At 32.7% G+C, this 23,638-nt stretch overlaps 3 protein-coding genes across 11 annotated transcripts; 2 read left to right on the top strand and 1 right to left on the bottom strand.

The window, feature by feature from the left end:
* The first annotated feature begins 6,492 nt into the window (after positions 1-6,492).
* On the top strand, positions 6,493-16,268 carry LOC148227228 (fatty acid hydroxylase domain-containing protein 2). Of its 9 annotated transcripts, XM_088201219.1 has the most exons (9): positions 6,493-6,705; positions 6,787-6,815; positions 6,906-6,986; positions 10,640-10,799; positions 10,871-10,944; positions 11,931-12,106; positions 12,172-12,353; positions 13,001-13,273; positions 13,334-16,268. In XM_088201219.1, exons 4-9 carry the CDS (start codon positions 10,648-10,650, stop codon positions 13,503-13,505), a joined length of 1,029 nt encoding a protein of 342 aa, XP_088057345.1. In that variant the 5' UTR covers positions 6,493-6,705; positions 6,787-6,815; positions 6,906-6,986; positions 10,640-10,647; the 3' UTR covers positions 13,506-16,268. The 9 variants fall into 9 exon arrangements, with proteins under 9 accessions (XP_088057345.1, XP_088057342.1, XP_088057343.1 ...); XM_088201216.1 differs by having other exon boundaries at positions 6,787-6,986; XM_088201217.1 differs by lacking the exon at positions 6,787-6,815.
* LOC148227229 (uncharacterized) lies at positions 14,500-16,188 on the bottom strand. Its single transcript, XM_088201221.1, has one exon. It carries the CDS (start codon positions 16,186-16,188, stop codon positions 15,268-15,270), a length of 921 nt encoding a protein of 306 aa, XP_088057347.1. The 3' UTR covers positions 14,500-15,267.
* Positions 16,269-19,648: 3,380 nt separating the features above from the next.
* On the top strand, positions 19,649-20,540 carry galla-2 (MIP18 family protein galla-2). The gene is made up of 3 exons (XM_088202888.1): positions 19,649-19,718; positions 19,850-20,177; positions 20,248-20,540. Exons 2-3 carry the CDS (start codon positions 19,858-19,860, stop codon positions 20,393-20,395), a joined length of 468 nt encoding a protein of 155 aa, XP_088059014.1. The 5' UTR covers positions 19,649-19,718; positions 19,850-19,857; the 3' UTR covers positions 20,396-20,540.
* Positions 20,541-23,638: the final 3,098 nt, after the last annotated feature.

Below are 23,638 nucleotides of genomic sequence, written 5' to 3' on the forward strand. Positions count from 1 at the left end.
GTTTTTGTATTGAAAATTAATATAAAATATTTAATCTGGTGCCAAAAACAATTTTATCATATCACCTATTGTTCTCATAAAAAATGCCCGAGTAACCAAGCGAAAAATACGCTAATCACTTATCAATGTTATCGCAGTTATATTGTCGGGTTATCATACGTTGACATATTTTCATAGTCGTCCTCTCACGAGTTCGTTTGACCTTTTCGTCATATTTTATTTAAACAAATAAATTATTACTATTTCACTTTTTGTCATCAATTGTATGAATGTGTTAACTGAGTGAAAGTGTCAAAAAAATCTTTTGTTAATGTTAACGACTGAAAAAGTCAATATGCAATAATTATATACATTCAAGTGTCATTAGCCATCATTATTGTATGACTAATCTTTGAAAGAGGAAGTCAGTTTTTATTTGACAAAATTAAAAATATCAACTCTAATTATGTATAAATACATAGTGTTTTTTACTATGTGTATAAAATCAAGCACAAAGTATTTGGCAACAATAATGACATACTGACAAATATACTTAACAATATTATGCAATTTAAATTGTATATACATACATATGTACAAAAATTCTAATAAGAAATTTATTGATTAAATCAATCAACTCAGAAATAGCGACCCTTAAATATAAAATTATTATCACGATACAATATTTTCAGTAAAAAGATAAGTCAAATTATTTTTTAAAATTTGTACTAACTTTTACATGTTGATATTTTGATAAATATATACGTAATTGATTCACCAACTTAGTAACGAAAAAACTAGCATTGGTTTATGCTGCTTTTAACACTTAATAAGTTTTCTCGCAGTATTTTTTATTAAAAGCTTTGGACCTGATTTGTACATGACAATTTGATGTGCAACAACGAACCAACAAGTAATATTTTTCAAGTTCTTTGAAACAAAAATGAAATTTTCTGTACCGGATGATTATTTATTTTTATGGCGTATTTAAATATAATATATGTGTACATATAAAAAACTAATGTATCTTTATTAATGCATATGCATTATATTATATTACTTTAATTTACTACCCCTTCCGCTATAAATGTTTATTGTGAATGCTATCCATTTAAAGTTTTACTCAGTTGTACTTTAGGACCTTGGGGAAAATACAGTCACCCAATTAATATAATATTACTTTTCTATTGATTTTTCAACGTGTACGATACTGTATAAAAATGGAAGCGCTGCGAAATTACCTAGTCTTAATCGTAGCAATCTTGTGTCTGCAGTGTGTTTTAAAATGGCCATGAAAATTTCTAATCCAGTTAAGTGCAAAGTTGATACTCGGTGAAAGGACTTGCGTTGACGCTGATTAAATTAAAACTGTTTTAATATGCATTTAAAGAACGATAAAAAAATTCCAATACTGTTATTTGTGGAACGAATTTTTAAAAAGGCTGTGGAAAAATAGAGCAGATACAAGACTTCTATGACGTTGAAATCAAGGAATGCATTTCATGTTGCTGACTATTGATAAAATTATATAAAAGGGTATTTAAAATTTAGAAATCATGAATGCATTTCCCTGTACGTTATAAATACTGTTTTTTAATATCTCTAGAGAAATATTATTTTTATGTATAATATAATATAATAATTAGGTTAGATGTATGACTTTAAAATTTATATTTATTTATTTATTTAAAAAAATTGTGTGTAACTAATTAAGTTTATTGTTTATAATAATGGCTAGACCGCATTATTATTAATAATATATTATCTATCCGACAGATGGTTAAAAAGTCAGATAGCTATGCTTGTTGAATAGTTCATAATCAAATATTTTTATTGCATGCAGCACTTCAAACAATACTTAGTATTTAGGTGGCACACAAAAACAATGTACTTCCAGAATCTCCGGATTGAGTATATTTTCTACGAACGGCTTGAATGAGTGTTTTTCCAAACATACTGGTAGACGCGACTCGTGGGAATCAATATCCAGCATACCTTGTAGAAATTTTGTGAAAAATGGTTAATATTTATATTCCCTCATGTACAGTATCTGAGATTTTTGTTGTTGATATTTTCTATTAAATGGGAGTTGCATTTTTACAACCTGATCAGAGAAGCATACTTAATGATATTGCGCACTGAGTTATATTACGAAGTACACAGTGCCTACGAGTTCCTCAATTAATGCGCGTAGAGCAATATAAATCTTAAAGGGTTTATAGCATATGTTATTTATTGTATATGCTGATAGAATCTGTAGTATGGAGTATATATTGTAGATGACTTATACAAAAGATAAAATAATAATATTCAAATAAGTTTATGCTGATTGCGTGTTAATATTATGTATTATAAAAATATAATATCTTTGTTATTTGCGTCTCTAATTATCTTGATGGTCATAAACAATACATAACATGTACATAAAAAAGTTATTAGTAATTAACTGAAGTAATACATAATTTATATTTATTGCATATTACAAAATATATAAAATGTTAGTTGCCTTGTAAAAATACTACCTTTTTATAAATAGCCAATCGAAATGCTTTAGAAAGTTCTTAAAATGACAATTTCCATAGTATTAAAAACAATACAAATGTGTAATGTAATGGTTGCATATTTTTTTATTTACTTTACTTCAAACACTTTAAAAGGCAAAGTTGTCACATATTTGAAGAAAGTGTTTATTATTCATTAATAATGATTTCTTCTTTGTACACATTTCTCAAAATATCATGACTTCATCACCATGATCATGTTTTAAATAATGAGTCAATACTAAATTCACATCGCTTTCGGTGTGCTCAAACATTTTTTTTCCTTATGGCTTTCAATTATGGACAGTAATGTTAATTGATTAAATTGTGTTTACTTTATCGATTTACATTACTGATGCAATTACTTTTCTCTAAAATTGGACAGAATTGTTTGGAATGGTGCATTTCGGTCTAGACATGTCTATAGTGCATTGAGGTGTCTTGCAGACAAATGCAACAACCAAGGTCCCATACCCATGGAAGGTTATCGACCTAAGGTTGCGCACCACTGGTCGAAAAGCCACGGTTTCATGCTGAAATATCGATTTCGAGTAAATTCACATGTCTGCTGACGAAAACGTTTACATTTACCCTCCAATAACAACACCTTAACACAGCACTATTTTAACCGAAGATCCACGGTTATAAGTAACAGTTGTTTAATTTAGAACCTGGTAATTAATGTAGCACACGCTTCACGATCAATTTTCATGATGTCGAATACCTAATCTTAAACATTGATATATTGTCATATAAAATATGCGTAAATACATATATCAAATTGGATAGGAATTCCCACGTGTGTTACGTGCTCAAGATAAATATTTATGATAAAGATTAGAGATAACACACAATGAAATGACAATGCGCAATTTGTTTAATATTAAAGACAGAAAATTCAATTCAATACATTTTAATCTATATATAAATTTAAGATCAAATCACAAAATTTAATGGCCACGAGAAGCGTTTAAAATATCCAAGTAAAAGTACTAAATAAAGTATTTTGTTCTACAATAATCGTTTAATGTATGATTTTTAAAAAAAGATCAATAAAAAGTGCTTATATTCATGTTTTTTATGTAGCATCAATAGTAAATGAAAAATTAAAACTTAATGTTTTCTAATATATATTTCTTTAAAATTAAATGACTTCAATTTATAAAAAAAAAATACTTGTACATATATAATTCAAGAATTAGAATTTTTATTTGCATACAATCGAAATATGTGTTTTTGTTATCTTGAATAAATAAATATACAGCAAAAAACTAGCTATGTATCAGTAATAAAATATTTACATTTTTTATATTTTTTTAACAGCAAAAGATTATCACTATTTTATTTAATGTATCATTTTTTACAATATTTTATCGTTATAAAATTATAAAACCATAGTATTGCTATACAAAAATATTACCGGTTTAAAAATAAATACCAATTTAACGGTAGTAAAGAAAACGGTACAGATAATATTTCTACGTAATATTTGATTACATTTAAAACATAAGAAATAGTATACAATAGATTTTTATTACGATAATTATATTGTAGCAAAGCAAGAAAAAATTGTTTCTAATTTTATCTTTGTGAATATATAATATTATGAACTTCTATAACAAAATGTTTGACTTATACTTTAATAATATATATTTCACACATTCCTAGCTAATGGAATTTTGATGTTTTTGTGAATTGCATATATATATATATATATATATATATATATATATATATATATATATATATATATATATATATATATATATATATATATATATATATATATATATATATATATATATATATATATATATATATATTTATATACATATTTCTGATATATCATAAAAAAATTAACCTTATCAATTAACATATTGTAAATAAAAACAATTTATATTTTAAAAGGCGTATTTAACATTCTGCTATATACAGTAAGTTTTAATTGTACCATTAATGCTGAAGAAAAAATAGAAACAAAGTATATAAAGCGTATTACAATCTATTTATATTTTCATCATATATTATTTAGTCAACTTTTATAATAAGATTCCAAAAAAAACACTGTACACAAACTTATTTTAAACTATATGGTATCACCGTCATAAATATTTTAGTTGGAAGTTCATATTTTCATTTTTAATTTTTCTATATAAATAACGGTTCATGTGATTTCAACAATCAACATATTTGACATTATTTATTTAGGTAATTTGTGTATTTTGCAATTTACTTTGTTTGTGTTTCATTATAATTTATAACTTTTTATAAAGCAGTAATGAATTAGAATTATTTTATAATAAATCTAATGAAGTTATGGATATTTTTTTTTTAAATATATAAACTTAACTAACTAACCAATATTTAGCAGTGGAGTATTGATTTATTTTGTGCTAATCTTTTGCCAAAAATTATGTAATATATCATATCATAATTCCATATAAAAACTAATGTAATATATATTAATCCTTTACTTCTTCAATCACTATTAATAATAGTGAAGTACATAATACATAGATAGTATTATAAAAATATTGAACATTTGTTGTTTCATTAAAAACTTCTCGATTGAAAAAAAGTCACTTATTAATATAAAGTATGGGTTTATTGAATTATTTATTTAACTTATAATTCTTCGTCTTAACAATATGATTTAGATTAGTTTTGAAATTGGCCTATAAGTGGCACATTTTCTGAATGAATTTTATCTACATATTTTTTTGTTGTTTTATTAAACAATAATTTTATTTTTAACTCGCACATGATATATTCTAATAAGCTTTGTGGAGTAAAATGTTTTATGTCTCGAAACACGCTCGTGCGTTACGATTTTGGTTTCGGTATTTTGATTAATATTTAATGTGATAATATTGAAAAAAAACACTAAGTCAATACTGAATACACAATACGTGTCGGGATACGCGGACTGGTTAGTTCTGAGGACTGAATCCAAAACACTTGGGATTGTGTGTATGTTTCATTGAGTTCGGCGTGGTCCGACCGTTTCGTAACGACGATCGGAGCCGACTGCCTGTCAAACAGGGACATTGAGCAGAAAAACAATCTTTTTAATTCGAACTCAAAATAAACGCGTGTGCAAAACACTTGTTCAGTTTCGTGAATTAGTGAATAATATACAATTATTGATTATCCTAGATTTTTCTAATTTCATGAATTGATATCATGATGAATAATTAAAATTAAAATTGAGCATAGTGATATACTATATTGGTTGTAAGCTGTAATAATAATTTATTGTTATAAAATAGATAATATAACTATTTTACATTTATACCAGACTATTTAAAGCAAGCGTATTTTCAAAACCTGCGATTTATCTTTACGAAATCAACACATACTGTAAATTCGCATTTAGTGAAATCAATATTACTTCAGAAAGAAGTATCTGCAGAGATAGATATGACATCGATTATGAATTTGCTGTTTCGATTAATTTACTATTGCATGATATATTTGTATATTAATTTTATGACAAACTCTTAGGTTATTGGCATATATTTACAATCGAGCTAAAACATGTATAAAATAAGTACATACATATATTACCTCTTATCACGTTTCTAATTTTATACTCCGACCGTTCGATGTACTTATATATGTATTCATTTTTATTATCCCAACCCACCCATCGACCTCAAACCAAACGGTGCTCATTCTTTATTCGATTTACAATACTCATTCGCGAACTTGAGCGAACGTAAACACCCATCATCGAAAATATGCACTCGACGGCAAATTTGCACAAAATGATGACACACGCCACTTTACGATACAAACAAACGACACACGGAACATGCGCCATTTTGTACCGTATCGAAAGCTTTTTCAATGTATCAAAATATCAAAACGGTGCTCTTGAACTGAGCCATAATTTGATATTTCGCAGAGCGATAAGACAAAAAAGTGGGTACAATACCGAATAATCTTGATGATTCTGAGCGTAATTCGCATCAGTGCTCGTCCGTGGCTGGGTAACGACGTACGTGTTCCGTAAATAATATTATCATCCGTCCAAGTGTGTGTGTTTGCGAATTGCTTGATTGAATATTTTGATGGATGCTACTGATTCATCGTCATCATTAAATTCCCTGATGTTTGCCGATTAAATAAAGCGTCGTTTGTGATTCATATTTTTGATTATCGGTCAACTGCTTCCGTATTTATGGTAGTAATATGTATATATGTACACATTAATATTTGTTATTTCTGCTAATTGTATTTTGATTTGCTTCTGTTTGTTGTTTAGTTTAGGGAAAAATTAGTGCTATGTATGTTGTGAGTTTAGCTAAATATACTAATATAGTCTCGCAAATCAAATGGTAATCTGCACTCTGCTCCAATAACGTTCTTTGTGTTTCAATGTAGCGTCATCTATTGTTCCAGTGCATGTCATTTCCTTGTTTAATAAGAACTACCAGCATCGTACTCATTGAAATATAACGGAAAGTATATTTAATATAGTAAATGAATTGATAGTTTAACTTTACGTACTTTTATGTCGAGTCAAATATTATTCCTAGTGGCTTTAAGTGATAATTTAACATGCACTGTATACCACAAATATCCGTGCAGTGAGCCCAGTCAGGGGCTGTCATTTATTTTGTGTTATTTAATAAAAAAAATACATTATTCATATGTTATTTAAATATATAAAAATATTTTTATTAAGAAATAAGGAATGAACGTAAATTAAGAAATTGTATTTAAAATACATACACATTTAATTTATAGTATATGTATGATTATAGTAGAATTTTAGTAATTCTTTTTGTATAAAAAAACCTTAGTTATGACTAAATGCTTTTTCTAAAATAGAGAGGGCAGGTGGGAGCATTTGCCACATTTCCCTTTTATTTGGCCAGAAAAATGCATATCATTTAATGAAATACTATAAATCTTAATGGAATCAAAATATTTAAAAAAACGACCACTGGCAACTATTGCCGCACTCTATTTACATACTTATCATTATTTATTTACATGCGATGTATAAATGTTAGAGTGAAATAGGCACCAGTGAAATTTAATGTTCCTCTAATATGTCTATAAAACTCAATTTTACAGTTGCGAAACGGCCATTTGATGTTCAAACCCAAACCTAATCTACACGAATTAAGCAAACACAACTTAACGTAATGAAAGTTCTAATACTAATTATAGTTTTAGAACTTTCATTTTGTCAAGTCTTAGATACAAACTAAGGCAATTCATCTCTCAGAGGAAAATAAGCAAAAGAAGAACTAAAAACTTCGCATCTCGCGTATTGCTCCATAGTTTATCTGCCTTGATATTACATTGCGAAATATTGTGAAATGTACATTTGCTGTTCAAACCCAAACCTAACTTACACGAATTAACCAAGCTCAACTTGACCTAGTGAGAGTTCTAAAGCTAATTATAGTTTTAGAACTATCATTAAGTCAAATCCTAAATACAAATTAAGAAAATAAGCAAAAGAAGTACAGACAGACGTCGCATCTCCATAGTTTGTCTGCACTTCGATATTACACTGTTTTAAAAATGTGATAGCTCTTCTTACCGATATTACTATGGGTTTCTGATATGAGAGTATTAGTTTAAGTATATTCAAACGTCAAATGACGTCCCTGCACATCCTGCAAACTGATTTTAACGCAACGTTTATGGGAAGTCCCGATAGAACCGTTTTTATTTATTTTTTATGTGAAGTTTTTGCTGCTTTACTCACTATGCTTATTTACATAAATATTTAAATTTAATTGGTTACTTCGGCATAGTAAATAAATTCCCCGTAACTAAACCATTACAGAATTAAAAAATCAGCATCTATCAATTGACTGACCGTATAAGAATCACAGCAACCAAAGCAGCGTTTCTTAAATGTGATTTTGAGAATCCTGTGGTTAAATTAAAATTAAAGGTTATTATTATTTTTAAGTATTGATTATTTTAATATTTCACATTCGACACTCACGATGTTTTCGACGATAATTTTGAGGAGCTTGTCTCAACATTTTTGGGTATATATTTAGTATAAATATTTAATAATATATTAATTTATAAATGTGCAGGTATTTTTTGTGGAACATGTTTGTGTATATATATATTATATATGTACTACTATTGTATTATGCAAATATCGAGTACTTAGGTATTCTTTAAATGTTAAAAACATGTTGCTTAGTAGATCATCATATGTAGACTTAGCTCATCTATACCCAAAAAGTTGGTTTAATTTAAAAAAATACCATTTTATTTATCTATCAACTTCACAGTTATCGATAATATAATTGGAACGCTGTATTTAAGAAAGAAGTTCAACTGGTTTTCTCTGACTGCAAATATGGTACTCTAATACCTTATTCCTTGCATGCTTCGATCAGTATACTCAATCAGTATACCTGGCGACCGTCGTCCGCTTCGGTGGTCTCAATTGTGGTCATCGAAAATGACCTCTTCGGCAAATACTGTCAAACACAAAACTCTGAAGTTAAAGGCGAAGAAACGCGAGAACAGAATCAGTAATTATTTTGTGATATTCAAGAACATACTTCAATTAAATTAGGTTTTTTCTGGTGGTCGTATTTTTTAGTTATTAAATAATCAAACGTGAAAGTATGCCATTTCGAGGTTCTTACGCGCAAATGTTTATTGAGTAACAAACAAAATTTCAATCGCTATATAATAACACAGGTGTGTTTATAAATATCTCGCAACGTGGATTGACATTGACCTCACATTTAAAATAAATTAAAAAATAACATAAAATACATGTACCTTCATACATATTTTTATGAAGCTAGTTTTCTAGTATATAATTAAAATATTTATATTGAATATTTAAAATATTATTGGCTAGATAAAAAATTTACTTAAATAAAAATAAAATTTTTAGCATACTAAAATACTTCCTATATGTTATAACGAATGAACGACGCAAAAACCATACTAGTTTTAGTGATGTGCCATTTCAAATATTAAATATAATATTAAAAGTTACTTTTAATCTGATTTTAGTACACTCTATTTTTAATATTTGTATTATATATCTAATTAAATTAATATATATTTAATTAAATATTTTTTTCAATAATTTTTTGCTATTTAGATCAATTAATTATTAGATTTTTATCAATATTTTTTTAACATATTCATATTTTTATAATAAATGCAAATAGTAACCAAATAAAAACAATATATATTTAGCATCTTTTCCCAGACTTTATATTTTGTAATAATAATGAAAAATATATTCTAAATATTATATTTTAAGATGTTTCTAAACTGCATTTTCCAATTTACAACATTTGGTATACCAGCCGTACAAATTTGCGCAAAATATTAATATTTATATACATAGATAAGAGATCATTCGTGTTGTGAATCTGCGTCTTAGAATCATCCAGTCGTTTTAAAGCTATATTTATCTTGGCGATTTAAGCCGACGACTTTGCTGGACTAAGTCTAACGATCAAAGTAAAAAGGCATGGTTTGTTTTGGCTTGTTCTGAGCCATGTGTGTCAATTCTGTAAAAGCTCCACTGATTGCAAGCTCAGGCCTGAACTCATGTGTATTAAAATCGAGTACTGACGAGTGTGAAGTGATTTTTCTGCGGCAATGTTCCCATTTTTTTATTTAAATTAAAATGCAACATGCTATTAAAATATATTTTCTTATTTCTTAATAATTTATTTATATTATAATAAAATTAAATCCTCATCATGTTACATGTTCATATAAAAATAATTGATCATATAGCGTGTGTTCACCGGCATAATTATACATTTCGCTCTATTGTTCTCTTCTCCTGTTTTTTTACTGTTGTTTCGTATATTATTCACGTGTTTTCTGTTTCTATATATATCGCATATTTTTATTTATAAAATATTCAACACAAAATCATAACCCAAAAAATCATTAACATGATTCACATTAACCCATAAATATAATACATTGCATCATTTATAACAAATCAATTTGCCTGATTATTTTCATAAAGGTCCACAAAAAATATATAATATAATGCTCGATATTTATTCCCACATAGTCATAAAAACGCCATTTTATGTATGAGTTTATGTGACACATAAAAGTAAACCAATATTTATTTCATTCGACAGACGACAAAATGTACGAAAATAAAAACTTACCCGTGAAGGTGGAAACGTTACCAGAGGGGCAATCGCAGAATCCAGCATGGCTGTCCTCACTGTATAGCATAATATTCGTCATTAGTTCAGCCTTGATTGGATTTACAGCAGCTAGGAATTCCTTAACATGGTGAGTAAACAGAAACCTTAATGTGGCCCTTGTATCGATTCACACGTTTATATGTAAACAATATATTTCAGGCACATGCAAAGGTTTTGGGGTGCTTCTGGAGACTTCTGGCAGTCACAATGGGATAAAATCATAGACGTTATAGGTAAGATTCACAATAAATAAACATTAGTCCATTAAAAACACATCGAACGATATTTGATCAATCTACAACGTGGTATTTATGTATCGAGTTCAGTGACAACAAATTTACCCTGTTTTTATATCTCAATGAAGAATATTAAAATAGATAGATGTTATCTTTATTGATTTTGAATAGGCTTTTGACAAAGTATGTCATGCCCTAAAATTTTCTTTTACAAAATGATTCAGTTTTGTAAAATTTTAGATTATCGTCAATATATCCAATGTACATAATTAATTTATGAAATTAAGAATTCCTGAATGATCTAATCTTGAGCCGTAATTATTTCTTCTTTTTATCAATAATATTAATAAATTCACTAAAAATTCCTACTTGTTACTGATAACTAAAGTATTCCATTAAATTTATTTAATTTACGTCTTATGAAGGCATTGTGTGCCTTGTATAATTACATGTCCTTGAACATGCATATCTTGACAGGTTGCCAAATAATATGATCAATGATGTTGTGCTTAAAAACGGAGTGCTGCTTTATTTTAATATTCTTAGTTCAACTATGTTCGAATTCATGATTATTTAATTAAACATTAGTTTTAAGGATTGTCATTTCGTAGAACGCTATATTTTTCAAATTTTATTTTTTTCATTCAATGATAATGAATTGTGAAGCTTAATAAAAATATAAAAAAGAATAAAAAGTGCAAAAAAATCTCAGCTGCTGGAATACGTATCCCTATTCTCGTCGATGTGTGTATATATATTATACACATAACAAGTGACTTATGTAAGTTACTAGTAAGAATTCAAATTTTGGGTGCCACATAATTATTAGCACCTGCGTTCCCAAGTACCGATTGCAAAAATATGAGTATTAAATAACTCTCCAATACGCACGACCTGTTTTCATTCGGCTATTCATAGTAATATTATTATATGTGTGTTTTATTATAAAAGTGTTTATTATTATTAAACGTTGAATTTTTCAGGAGAAGATCAATTCATGCTATGGGTTGTTTATTCAACATTATTAACCGCCTTTGTATATTGGTTCTTTGGCGGTATATACACATTATTAGACTGGACGAACAAACCTGCGTTCATACGTAGATATAAAATACAGCCAGGAACTAACGAGCCAGTTGATAATGGACGTTTAAAAAGTGTATGTAAAAATTACCTTAAACGCTACTAAAAGAAGCAAATAATTGCATGAACATTTGTTTACAGGTAATGTTAGTGGTGCTGATGAATCAGTTTATAGTAGGATTTCCCCTTTCTGCGTTGTTCTATTACTGCATGCAGTGGAGAGGTTATCCCGAAGTACGAGAGTTGCCAACGTTCCACTGGGTGTTGTTTGAGTTGGGCGTTTTGATTTTGATCGAAGAAATCTGTTTCTACTATTCACACAGGTTTGTGGCATTGAAATATTTGAGGTTTAATTAATTTAAGTGGTTTTTTTTATAACTATAATGTTTGTCGGTATTAAGTCTGAAGCGTATGATGGATGAGATAGTTTTGTAAATTAATATGACAAAACATTGTAGTAAAGTTGAATATAGATATTCAATTAGCTAATTATTTTTTCCAATTATTGAATATAAAATAATATGTATTACTAAGCAGTGTGTCATTTTAGATTAAAAAAGCAATTGACATACTATATTTTATTTTATTACAAATGTGAAAATATAAAACATGTATTGTAGATTAAGAAAAAAGTAAAGAGATAAATAAATGTATGCTATTTACAATACATTCTCTAGAAATATTTTTAATATAATCTAATTTAAGTATTAACTTGCGTATTTATTGTAAACAACTTTATTTTAGTCGATTATAAGTAAACATAAGTTTAAAATCGCAAGTTAAAAATCTATTTTTGTAAATTAAATATAAAATTATTGCTTGAAGACATCAATATTATATTATATAAACCATAGTAAACGTTTTTGAACGCTTTAGTGTTTTATTTTTTGTATTGTTTTTTAAACACTATTAGTTAGCTATTTATAAAAAAAAACTGACATAACTAATGTTCTCTAAATATTTTTTGCAGACTACTTCATAACAAGCTCCTTTATAAATTTATACACAAGAAACATCACGAATGGACGGCGCCAATTGCTCTCACTTCAATTTACTGTCATCCGATCGAACACATCTTCTCTAATGTTCTACCTCCGATCCTAGGAATCGGTATAATGAGAACCCACATTGCCACAGCTTGGTTATGGTTCTCTCTCGTGATACTATCGACTCTGAACTCGCATTCCGGATATCACTTACCGTTCTTCCCGAGTCCCGAGGCGCACGATTTCCACCATTTAAAGTAAGTAATATAGAATCTATAGTAAAAAATTAAGAATATGATAATAATTACATTTTGTAGATTCAACAATTGCTACGGTGTTTTGGGAGTGTTGGATCGATTCCACGGAACGGACGCCATGTTCAGAGCGACTAAAGCCTTTTCAAGGCACATTATGATGTTGAGCTTCTCTCCGCCCAGAGAAATATTTCCCGATGATGATAAATCGACGTGTAAGCAAAAGAGTAACTAATTTTTTAATCTAAGAAAATAGAACTGCATAGAAAAATAAGACATTTTGTAATGGCTCTCGACACTAATGAAAAATACAAATTCTATATTATTACATATGTATATATATATATACTATTTTGCTTGTAATTTAAGTCAATAAGGTGGTTTTTTATAATTTTTTAAGTAAAATTATATGATTAAGTCTGTGATTATTCAATAAAAAATGATAAATATTTTTTTATGAAAGCAATATTTTTAACAATTACATATATAATGTGATATAGAATAAGCTTATTTTTAAGACGAACGTTTTCAATTATTAAGTACTGACACCTAAACGATTGTTTAGTACAGACCAAAAATTTATTGTAACGTTAAATATTTTTATTTATAAATTACACAAATGGGTTTAGTTGATAATTTTTTATCATCTACATTTTTTAGTACTGTGACTTCAAGCTTAGAACTTAAATATTGGTAAAATATTTGCTCGTGTATTAGTTAGAAAAGTAAAAATGTAATAAATATATATATTAGAAGCTTATAGTTTAAAATAATATGAAAGCTCAAATTCTGATCTAACTAACGATGCAATACCAGTGAAACATATCAACTTGTTAACGTTACGCAAATGCAAAATGTTTCAGAAACTAATAATGTATATAATTTTATAGTTTTAATTTGATAATATATACACGTGTGCTTTATGTGTACCTATAACACTTTTTAATAAATTGAAATTCTAAAAAATAAATGTTTATTATTTATACTAAACTGGAACAGCTCGCATATGAGACAATGGCGATACTACTAATTGCGTATTCAACAAATGTGTCAACAAAAACAGTAAATGCGTACTTGACAAATTAGCAACTGCTTGAAAATTATAGAATAAATTAAACAACGCACATTTCAGAGTTATTAGATAAAAATAAAAACATTCAATTTCTTATCAATAATTATCTAAATATACTAATGGATAGAAAAGGAATGTAATTCGAATAACAAGTGTATAGTTAATCACAAATTCTTTATTAAAGAATAAAATATCACATTATCTCATAATGCTTGAACATACAGAAGGCACTGGTGATAAATTTACATCAATTAAAGGCATAATATCACAACATGGGTTTTGAAATTCACAAACATATTAATTTATATAACATTATAAGGCACTCGCGATAGTCATAATCAAATATTTCTAGAAAATAATATCATGATGAGCGAGAAGTAGTAATTATAAAATGCGATATGCGAAACGCAGTGAGTAAATTAAAAAGATATAATATTCTCCTAGAACTCTATACAATAAACATAGATCTACAAAAATAATTTTGATAAGATACAAAGTATAATCTACTATAACTTTTAAAAATATCATTATCTGATAACAACGTTCCAACATAAACAATAGTATAATATATTTTTATATATAATATTAGAAGGAAGACAACGTTTAACCCTGCATTATAGACATTAGATTCTTCATTTATACATACACATATAATTATACATAATTATTATATAAAATATATCTAGTAATCTATGCGTTTAAAAGAACACTTGATGTTTATTGCTTGTTTTTGATTTAAAAATATTTTTAATGATGTTCTTCATATATGAATAGGTAACTGCAATATGAAAAAAATAATAATTGACAGACGTTATGCAAAACTCATCATTCTAATAAAATAAATATTTATCCATTTTATAGCGGGTCTTACTGTTAATTATATAAATCAAAATATTCTTGCATAACACTGCATTATTTGTTAAAGTCATTCGTTATACATTCCCTCGATTAAATAATCCATTCTTTTATAGTGACGATTGCGCCACGCTTCTTTGCCTCTGCGTACAGCTTGATATCCAATCAGAGCCAAAAACGGTACTGCAAAAATAGTTATAACTAACGGTATGATGAATCCTGGTTGTCTTTCCGTACGACTATAATTTTTATTATAAACTACATTATCATCGTTGTACGGGAAAACGCGATTGCTTTCAACGTTAACAACTTTTTCTATAGACGATGTTTCAGTTGACGGCAAAACAACCGGCGATATTTTTTGTGGATTGGAAAGTATTTCTTTAGGCAGTGACTCGACTTCTTCGGTTCCGACTGTAATTAACGGTTTTTTTATCTTTTGAATTGGTTTACGAGTAGTAGTAGTAGCACTAGTAGTAGTAGTAGTAGTAGTAGCAGCAGTAGTAGTAGTAGTAGCTGTCGTTGTGGAACTAGTTATATTGAGCGTTTTAATGACAACCTTTGTGGCATTTAAATTGACGAATTGTGGTGCAAGAGGTACCGTGGCGATATTTTTATCAATCGGTTGTGTGACATTCTCGTGTACAGAATACGTGACATTGTTATTATTATCAGCTATATTCCTATTAATAGACATTGTTTCAGGTAATTTACTTTCTAGTTTCTTCACATCCGTTTCAATGGTTTGCATTGGTACCGGAACTGACTGACCTTCCATTAATTGCTCCGGCGATGCTTTTGTTACATTCTTGGCATCGTTGCTGGATAATAATTGTTCCTTACTTACTACAGGCAGCACGGTTAATTTTGGTAATGTTACCTTTTCAGTGGTACTCGATATGATTGCAACTTTTGGATTAATCGGATTTGGATTTTCTGCAGCTTTTGCCAATGCCACAGCAAATAGCAACGTAAGAATTATACGAAACATGATTTCTTTCAAAAGTCCACCTGTAGAATACTGCAGCACCTGTCACACAACCTGTTAAACGTCACTGGCTCATAATGAGTGCTGCCAGTCAGATAAATTAAGTCTCAAAAAAATTGTTACTGCTTATTGTTGGTACATAAATTCATAGGTAATTGGATGTAATAAATAGGTAGTAAATCAATAAAAAAACAGTCTAATTTCTTTAAATTTTTACTGAATATATATTATTAGCATCAAAAATTGATTTATTGACAAATTTTAAATTAAATATATATAATTTAAAAATACCCTCCTTAACATTATAAAATAGTGAAATATATATTTTTTCATAGTCTTATATTGTAGAAATAAAATTACTAAGAGAAAAAATGTAGGTACACTACATAATACAAAAATACTATGGGGGCCAATATAGATTTGTTATGGCCAAAACTGGTCGGCGCAGAAATAGCGGTGTTGTGACGGCTCCCTCTCTTCCGGCAAGCTTGTAAGGGTTCGGACGCGTGCCGTCGCGCGTCCGCCCCATTTTTGTAATGTAAACCGTAACCTCAAATAAATATACTACTGCAGCGGCTCAATCTGTGTCTCATTGCCACCCGCCATCATCACCACCCCTAAACTGGTAACCTGCGACGTGATCCTGAGCACGTACATGGAGTCAGATTCAAAATGGCAGACACAGACGCCGCTGCAGTACAAAAGCCGAGCCGCTGCTGAGCTGTTTGCTGCCATCCCGCCGGTGCTTCCCTGGACCCGGACTCGAGCTGGCGGACCACCAAGACGATGGGCCTGCGCCCCCGACCATGTGCCGCCATCGTCAGCCACCGTCGCCACTGACAGACGCCGCCACCGACCACGTGACCCAGGAAGCACCCGGCGCCGCCACGCGCCTTCAGCGGGAAGCCACCGAAGTGCTGCCGTAGACCAGGCTCGAGTGGACCACGCGTGACCCGTCACGCACCCGTAGGGCTACGCCCCCGCGACTCCGAGCTCGAACCACATGTTCGGGGCCCGTCACGCGCGCGCCCTGTGTAGCTGCACCGACGCACCACAGGGCCCCGAAAGGTGCTCCCGGACATGCCCGTTCTTCTCGCGCCCCCTGGAGCCCTACGCGCCGCCCGGGTCTACGCGTGTTCCACTCGGCTTGGAGCGAAGCACGCCGCGCGTCACTGGAGGCCGCGCCGCCACACCATACGTCACGACTTTGCTACTTTTGCGCCGCCAGCATTTAATCAACAGCAGCGCCAAGGCCCCCATACCTCCCCCTGGTTATAGTTCGCAATTGTAAATTGCTAGGGCCGGAGCCGTATGGGGGCCAATATAGATTTGTTATGGCCAAAACTGGTCGGCGCAGAAATAGCGGTGTTGTGACGGCTCCCTCTCTTCCGGCAAGCTTGTAAGGGTTCGGACGCGTGCCGTCGCGCGTCCGCCCCATTTTTGTAATGTAAACCGTAACCTCAAATAAATATACTACTGCAGCGGCTCAATCTGTGTCTCATTGCCACCCGCCATCATCACCACCCCTAAAATACATAAACTATTCGGTCAAATAAGGAAAGTTTCGAGTATTATATTTTAAAATAGTGGGATAATTTGCAAATAACTTGCTCAGTAGTACTTAATATTTATTATATTATAAAATAAATATTAATTCGAACTTGTTACGCTTTAGCACTCGCAAATTCACATATTATTTTAATTTAGTCGTAAATACGCACTTATATTCATTTTTTGTCACTCTTTTGATTGTTGATTGTCGTTAGTAGCAGATGGTTACATTAAAAAACTCAATAGATGGCTTCCGTAAGTGATGTCACAGGTTTTTCGTGAGTTCCCCCTTCCCTACTTCTTGCATATATCACGAAATATCATTGAGCTAGACTCCTGTTTGCTTCACACTGTCAAAATTTCACTAATTCCCCCCCCCCCTAAACCTATGGAATAATTTATGAAAGCTGCCTTATCTACACTTAAAGTTAAATTTGTACATATTCTTCAGCAGTATCAATTATTCTACAATTTGTTTCGTTAAAACTATTTTCTACTAATTCATTTCATTAAATTTCCATAAGACCTAAAAAAATTGCAAATTCAATAAATGTCATAAAATCTGTATTCATATAGCTATTATTGAATCTACGATTTTTTCAAAAATATTTTTCTGGAACTTTTCTACAATAAGTGTTTGTTTTTTTAATCGGCAATTTACTTTATGATCTGCAATCATTATTTTGCAAGAAAAAAATTCGCTTGTGGGTAGGGGGGAGGCTATGTATTTATTTATTCAATATGTCTAAAACTTGGCAGCACTCTGTTAACACTGATGTGACGGTGGCATATTTTTGGCGGACTTTGACGGAAAGATGACGACCTTCGGTACCTCATCTGCTGATCACTAATATCACGGGAGGCTGGCCCACCTCTTTTGCTTTCACACGCACGCATTAGCACGGTGTTTTATGATCGTGCGACTAAGACACAATGTTCACCGGCCGCCATTAATCACATTATATAATTTCCAACATGTAACTAATTCAATTGTAAACTGACTTCAATAAATTTTACTGTAACGGATCAATCTGCGTCTAATTGACATCCGTCGCTATCTGTCTGCCAAATACTAGAAAAGAGTTTACCAAAGTTGTTTTATATCTTTATTTAAATTCTGTTTTATAATTTTTACATCCTTAGATGAAAATATATATTTTTTAATCCACTATAAAAGTTATCCAAAATACGTGTCACATTACGTTAATATCAGTTAACTTTTATTGGTACTCGTTAAGAATATGGATGCCACGCTTACAAACCAATGGTTATGAATATTTGTTCTGCTTTTAACCTTAACATCTGCGAAAGTGGCCAACAACGCTTTGCTACATAAATACGTTTTAAAATTAAAACCTTAGTTTTGTATCGTTGTGCGCGTGTTTATTCTCCAAACATCAGTTAAATTTGCAATTATCTGTTTTTCAGTGTCATCGATAACTCTGAATAGCACACGAAAACATTGATAAACGCTTAATTGTGATTCTTAAACGATGCTTAGGGTATAAACACACGCACGGCGAAAAAAACTAAGTTTTAAATTTTATGACGTATTAGGTAGTAAAAAATTGTTGGCCACTTGTAGACGTTTAGACCAAAGGCGGAGATATGTTCGTAATCATTGGTTTCTGAGTGTGGCGCCGATATAATTAATAAGTGCCTTTTTTATAGGTTATTTTCGCTACATTGAAATCTGATTATTTTTATCTCTTTCCTATGAATTGATATTGACAAATATACTCTGAATACATAATGCAATACAAATTATGAATACATATATTATATACATAATTTGGTGATTAAATGTAAAATTTAATAATTATTTTAATATTATAAATAAGCTGTTTAAAATTATTTGTGTTATGAATCAAAAATATAGAAAGCGCGCTACATTTCTCCACCTGGCAACACTGTGTAAGCTGTCATTTACGTCGTACACGAAAATAAAAAAGCTACTGTTTTATATCACGGTTACGAACAAAGTAATGTAAAATTCACTCTTGCTTTGTATTTTATTTTTTATCTGCAATATTCGCGCTTTAATCGATTAAAACGACCTTCACGCAAATAATTTCATAAATCTAGTTTATTGTACCACAAATATATTTTTTAGAGCGAGACATGGATAAAGTAGCGGACAACGTGAATCCAGAGGTGTTCGAGAAGGCCAGCGAGCGAGAGACATCCGGCTATGAGTACGACGATGATGTAGTAGACGAGTTTGACGAGAGAGAGATTTTCGATCTGATCAGAAACATCACCGATCCTGAGCACCCGTTGACTTTGGAACAGTTACACGTCGTGGAGGAGAAAAATATCACACTCGATAATAAGACGAACGCTGTTCATGTTAACTTTACGCCGACCATTCCGCATTGCAGTATGGCTACCTTGATCGGATTGTCTATCAGAGTTTTGCTACTACGAGCCCTACCCAGAAGGTTAAATAATTTATATTTTATCTTGAAATTTAAAATAACTACACAATAAACCTAAATATTTTTATTACAGGTTTAAAGTGAGTGTAGAAATTACACCAGGAACACACATTTCAGAGCATGCCGTTAATAAGCAACTCGCAGACAAAGAACGCGTCGCCGCTGCTCTAGAAAATAACAATTTAATTGAAATAATAAATCAATGTATAGATTGTTTTTAATTTTATATTTTTATTAAGTTTTTGTTTTGTAAATTACACTGCATTGTATATGGATATATAATATGATATATTTAAGCATCATTTTATGGTTTATTGTTGTTATTTTTACATAACATGTTAAATATATCCATATTTTTTTACCAAATATGAATGATTTTTTTATACAATAACAAAGTATGCCTTATGAATATAGAATTGCAAATTCAATTACATGACAATGTGATTAAACTGATGAGTTTAGTTGATCATTAATATTCTAAAACATTTAAATAACTACATTGACAATTGCCTTTTATATTCCCTAAATGCTAATTTCGTTGGTTTGAAAGAAGTCCATCACAATTCCAAAGTAGTAATTGTTGCCATTTATCCCTTGTTTGTTTATTTTTCTTGTTAAATATTAAATCTACAACTAGATTACGGTTATTATGTATGTACTACGGATTGTTAAATATTAAATCTACAACTAGATTACAGATATTATGTATGTGAGTAAACAAGTTCTTTACACAGTTTCTCGAAGTATTTAATTGATAAAAATAGTTTGGAACAAATTGCAACATCTGAGACACTATACTGTTTATATTTTCAATACGTTGATGAAATCAATCTCTAATCAGCTTTTTGGCAAAAACTATTAGTTTGGTGACTAAAAATCAGGGCTCAAAACGTTATTTTTTCTTTCTTGTTCAATTAAAAAAATATACCCGGTCTTCGTTCTGGAAAATATAACTTTTTTTTTGTTTTTGATTCAGCTACAAGTGATTATTTTTTTATAATGTTTTTATTTGTATTAAAAATTTATTTTCTATTATAATTTAGAACATTTTACTCATTTTGTAATAAATCATACCATATAGATTCCGACACTCACAGCGCACGGACGTCTTCAAATTGTTATCGCTATACATACGTAAATGATAACGATTGATAAATTATTGATTCTGTCAATATTTCAACATAAAAAAAATATAGTAACATTTATGGGGGCCAATATAGATTTGTTATGGCCAAAACTGGTCGGCGCAGAAATAGCGGTGTTGTGACGGCTCCCTCTCTTCCGGCAAGCTTGTAAGGGTTCGGACGCGTGCCGTCGCGCGTCCGCCCCATTCTAACCATGTAAACACCGTTAACCGTTAAATAAATATTACTGCAGCGGCTCAATCTGTGTCTCATTGCCACCCGCCATCATCACAGACCCTAAACTGTTGACGCCGACGTGATCCTGAGCACAGATATGGAGTCAGACGAAAAATGGCAGACACAGACGCCGCTGCAGTACAAAAAGCCGAGCCGCTGCAAACCCACTTGCTGCCACCCCGCCGGAGCTTCCCTGGATCCGGACTCGAGCTGGCGGACCACCAAGACGATGGGCCTGCGCCTCCGACCATGAGCCGCCATCGTCAGCCGCCGCCGCCGACCACGTGACCCAAGAAGCATCCGGCGCCGCCACGCGCCTCCAGCGGGAAGCCACCGAAGTGCTGCCGTAGACCAGGCTCGAGTGGACCACGCGTGGCCCGTCACGCACCCGTAGGGCTACGCCCCCGCGACTCCGAGCTCGAACCACATGTTCGGGGCCCGTCACGCGCGCGCCCTGTGTAGCTGCACCGACGCACCACAGGGCCCCGAAAGGTGCTCCCGGACATGCCCGTTCTTCTCGCGCCCCCTGGAGCCCTACGCGCCGCCCGGGTCTACGCGTGTTCCACTCGGCTTGGAGCGAAGCACGCCGCGCGTCACTGGAGGCCGCGCCGCCACACCATGCGTCACGACTTTGCTACTTTTGCGCCGCCAGCATTTAAATCAACAGCAGCGCCAAGGCCCCCATACCTCCCCCTGGTTATAGTTCGCAATTGTAAATTGCTAGGGCCGGAGCCGTATGGAGGCCAATATAGATTTGTTATGGCCAAAACTGGTCGGCGCAGAAATAGCGGTGTTGTGACGGCTCTCTCTCTTCCGGCAAGCTTGTAAGGGTTCGGACGCGTGCCGTCGCGCGTCCGCCCCATTCTTATAATGTAAACCGTAACCTCAAATAAATATTACTGCAGCGGCTCAATCTGTGTCTCATTGCCACCCGCCATCATCACCACCCCTAAACTGGTAACCTGCGACGTGATCCTGAGCACGTACATGGAGTCAGATTCAAAATGGCAGACACAGACGCCGCTGCAGTACAAAAGCCGAGCCGCTGCTGAGCTGTTTGCTGCCATCCCGCCGGTGCTTCCCTGGACCTGGACTCGAGCTGGCGGACCACCAAGACGATGGGCCTGCGCCCCCGACCATGTGCCGCCATCGTCAGCCACCGTCGCCACTGACAGACGCCGCCACCGACCACGTGACCCAGGAAGCACCCGGCGCCGCCACGCGCCTTCAGCGGGAAGCCACCGAAGTGCTGCCGTAGACCAGGCTCGAGTGGACCACGCGTGACCCGTCACGCACCCGTAGGGCTACGCCCCCGCGACTCCGAGCTCGAACCACATGTTCGGGGCCCGTCACGCGCGCGCCCTGTGTAGCTGCACCGACGCACCACAGGGCCCCGAAAGGTGCTCCCGGACATGCCCGTTCTTCTCGCGCCCCCTGGAGCCCTACGCGCCGCCCGGGTCTACGCGTGTTCCACTCGGCTTGGAGCGAAGCACGCCGCGCGTCACTGGAGGCCGCGCCGCCACACCATACGTCACGACTTTGCTACTTTTGCGCCGCCAGCATTTAATCAACAGCAGCGCCAAGGCCCCCATACCTCCCCCTGGTTATAGTTCGCAATTGTAAATTGCTAGGGCCGGAGCCGTATGGGGGCCAATATAGATTTGTTATGGCCAAAACTGGTCGGCGCAGAAATAGCGGTGTTGTGACGGCTCCCTCTCTTCCGGCAAGCTTGTAAGGGTTCGGACGCGTGCCGTCGCGCGTCCGCCCCATTCTAACCATGTAAACACCGTTAACCGTTAAATAAATATTACTGCAGCGGCTCAATCTGTGTCTCATTGCCACCCGCCATCATCACAGACCCTAAACATTCTTAATTTCTATAAATTTGTTTTATATATATGAAGGAGTAATGATAAATATATCGAACGTATATCCGCATCTTGTACTTTCGAACAAATTGGCGTACACCCAAAGTTATCATATCTTTTTCACTTATGAATAATGACGAAATGGATAGACCTCAAAGTGACTCTGTTAAAAGAAACGGAGTATAGACGATTGTACTTGTTCATTTGTGATTAAAATTGATTTCTCTAAAAATTG

Source organism: Plectrocnemia conspersa, unplaced genomic scaffold (genome assembly GCF_051122295.1).
Source record: "Plectrocnemia conspersa isolate PC_06_02 unplaced genomic scaffold, ASM5112229v1 ptg000013l, whole genome shotgun sequence".
NCBI classification, from domain to species: domain Eukaryota; kingdom Metazoa; phylum Arthropoda; class Insecta; order Trichoptera; family Polycentropodidae; genus Plectrocnemia; species Plectrocnemia conspersa.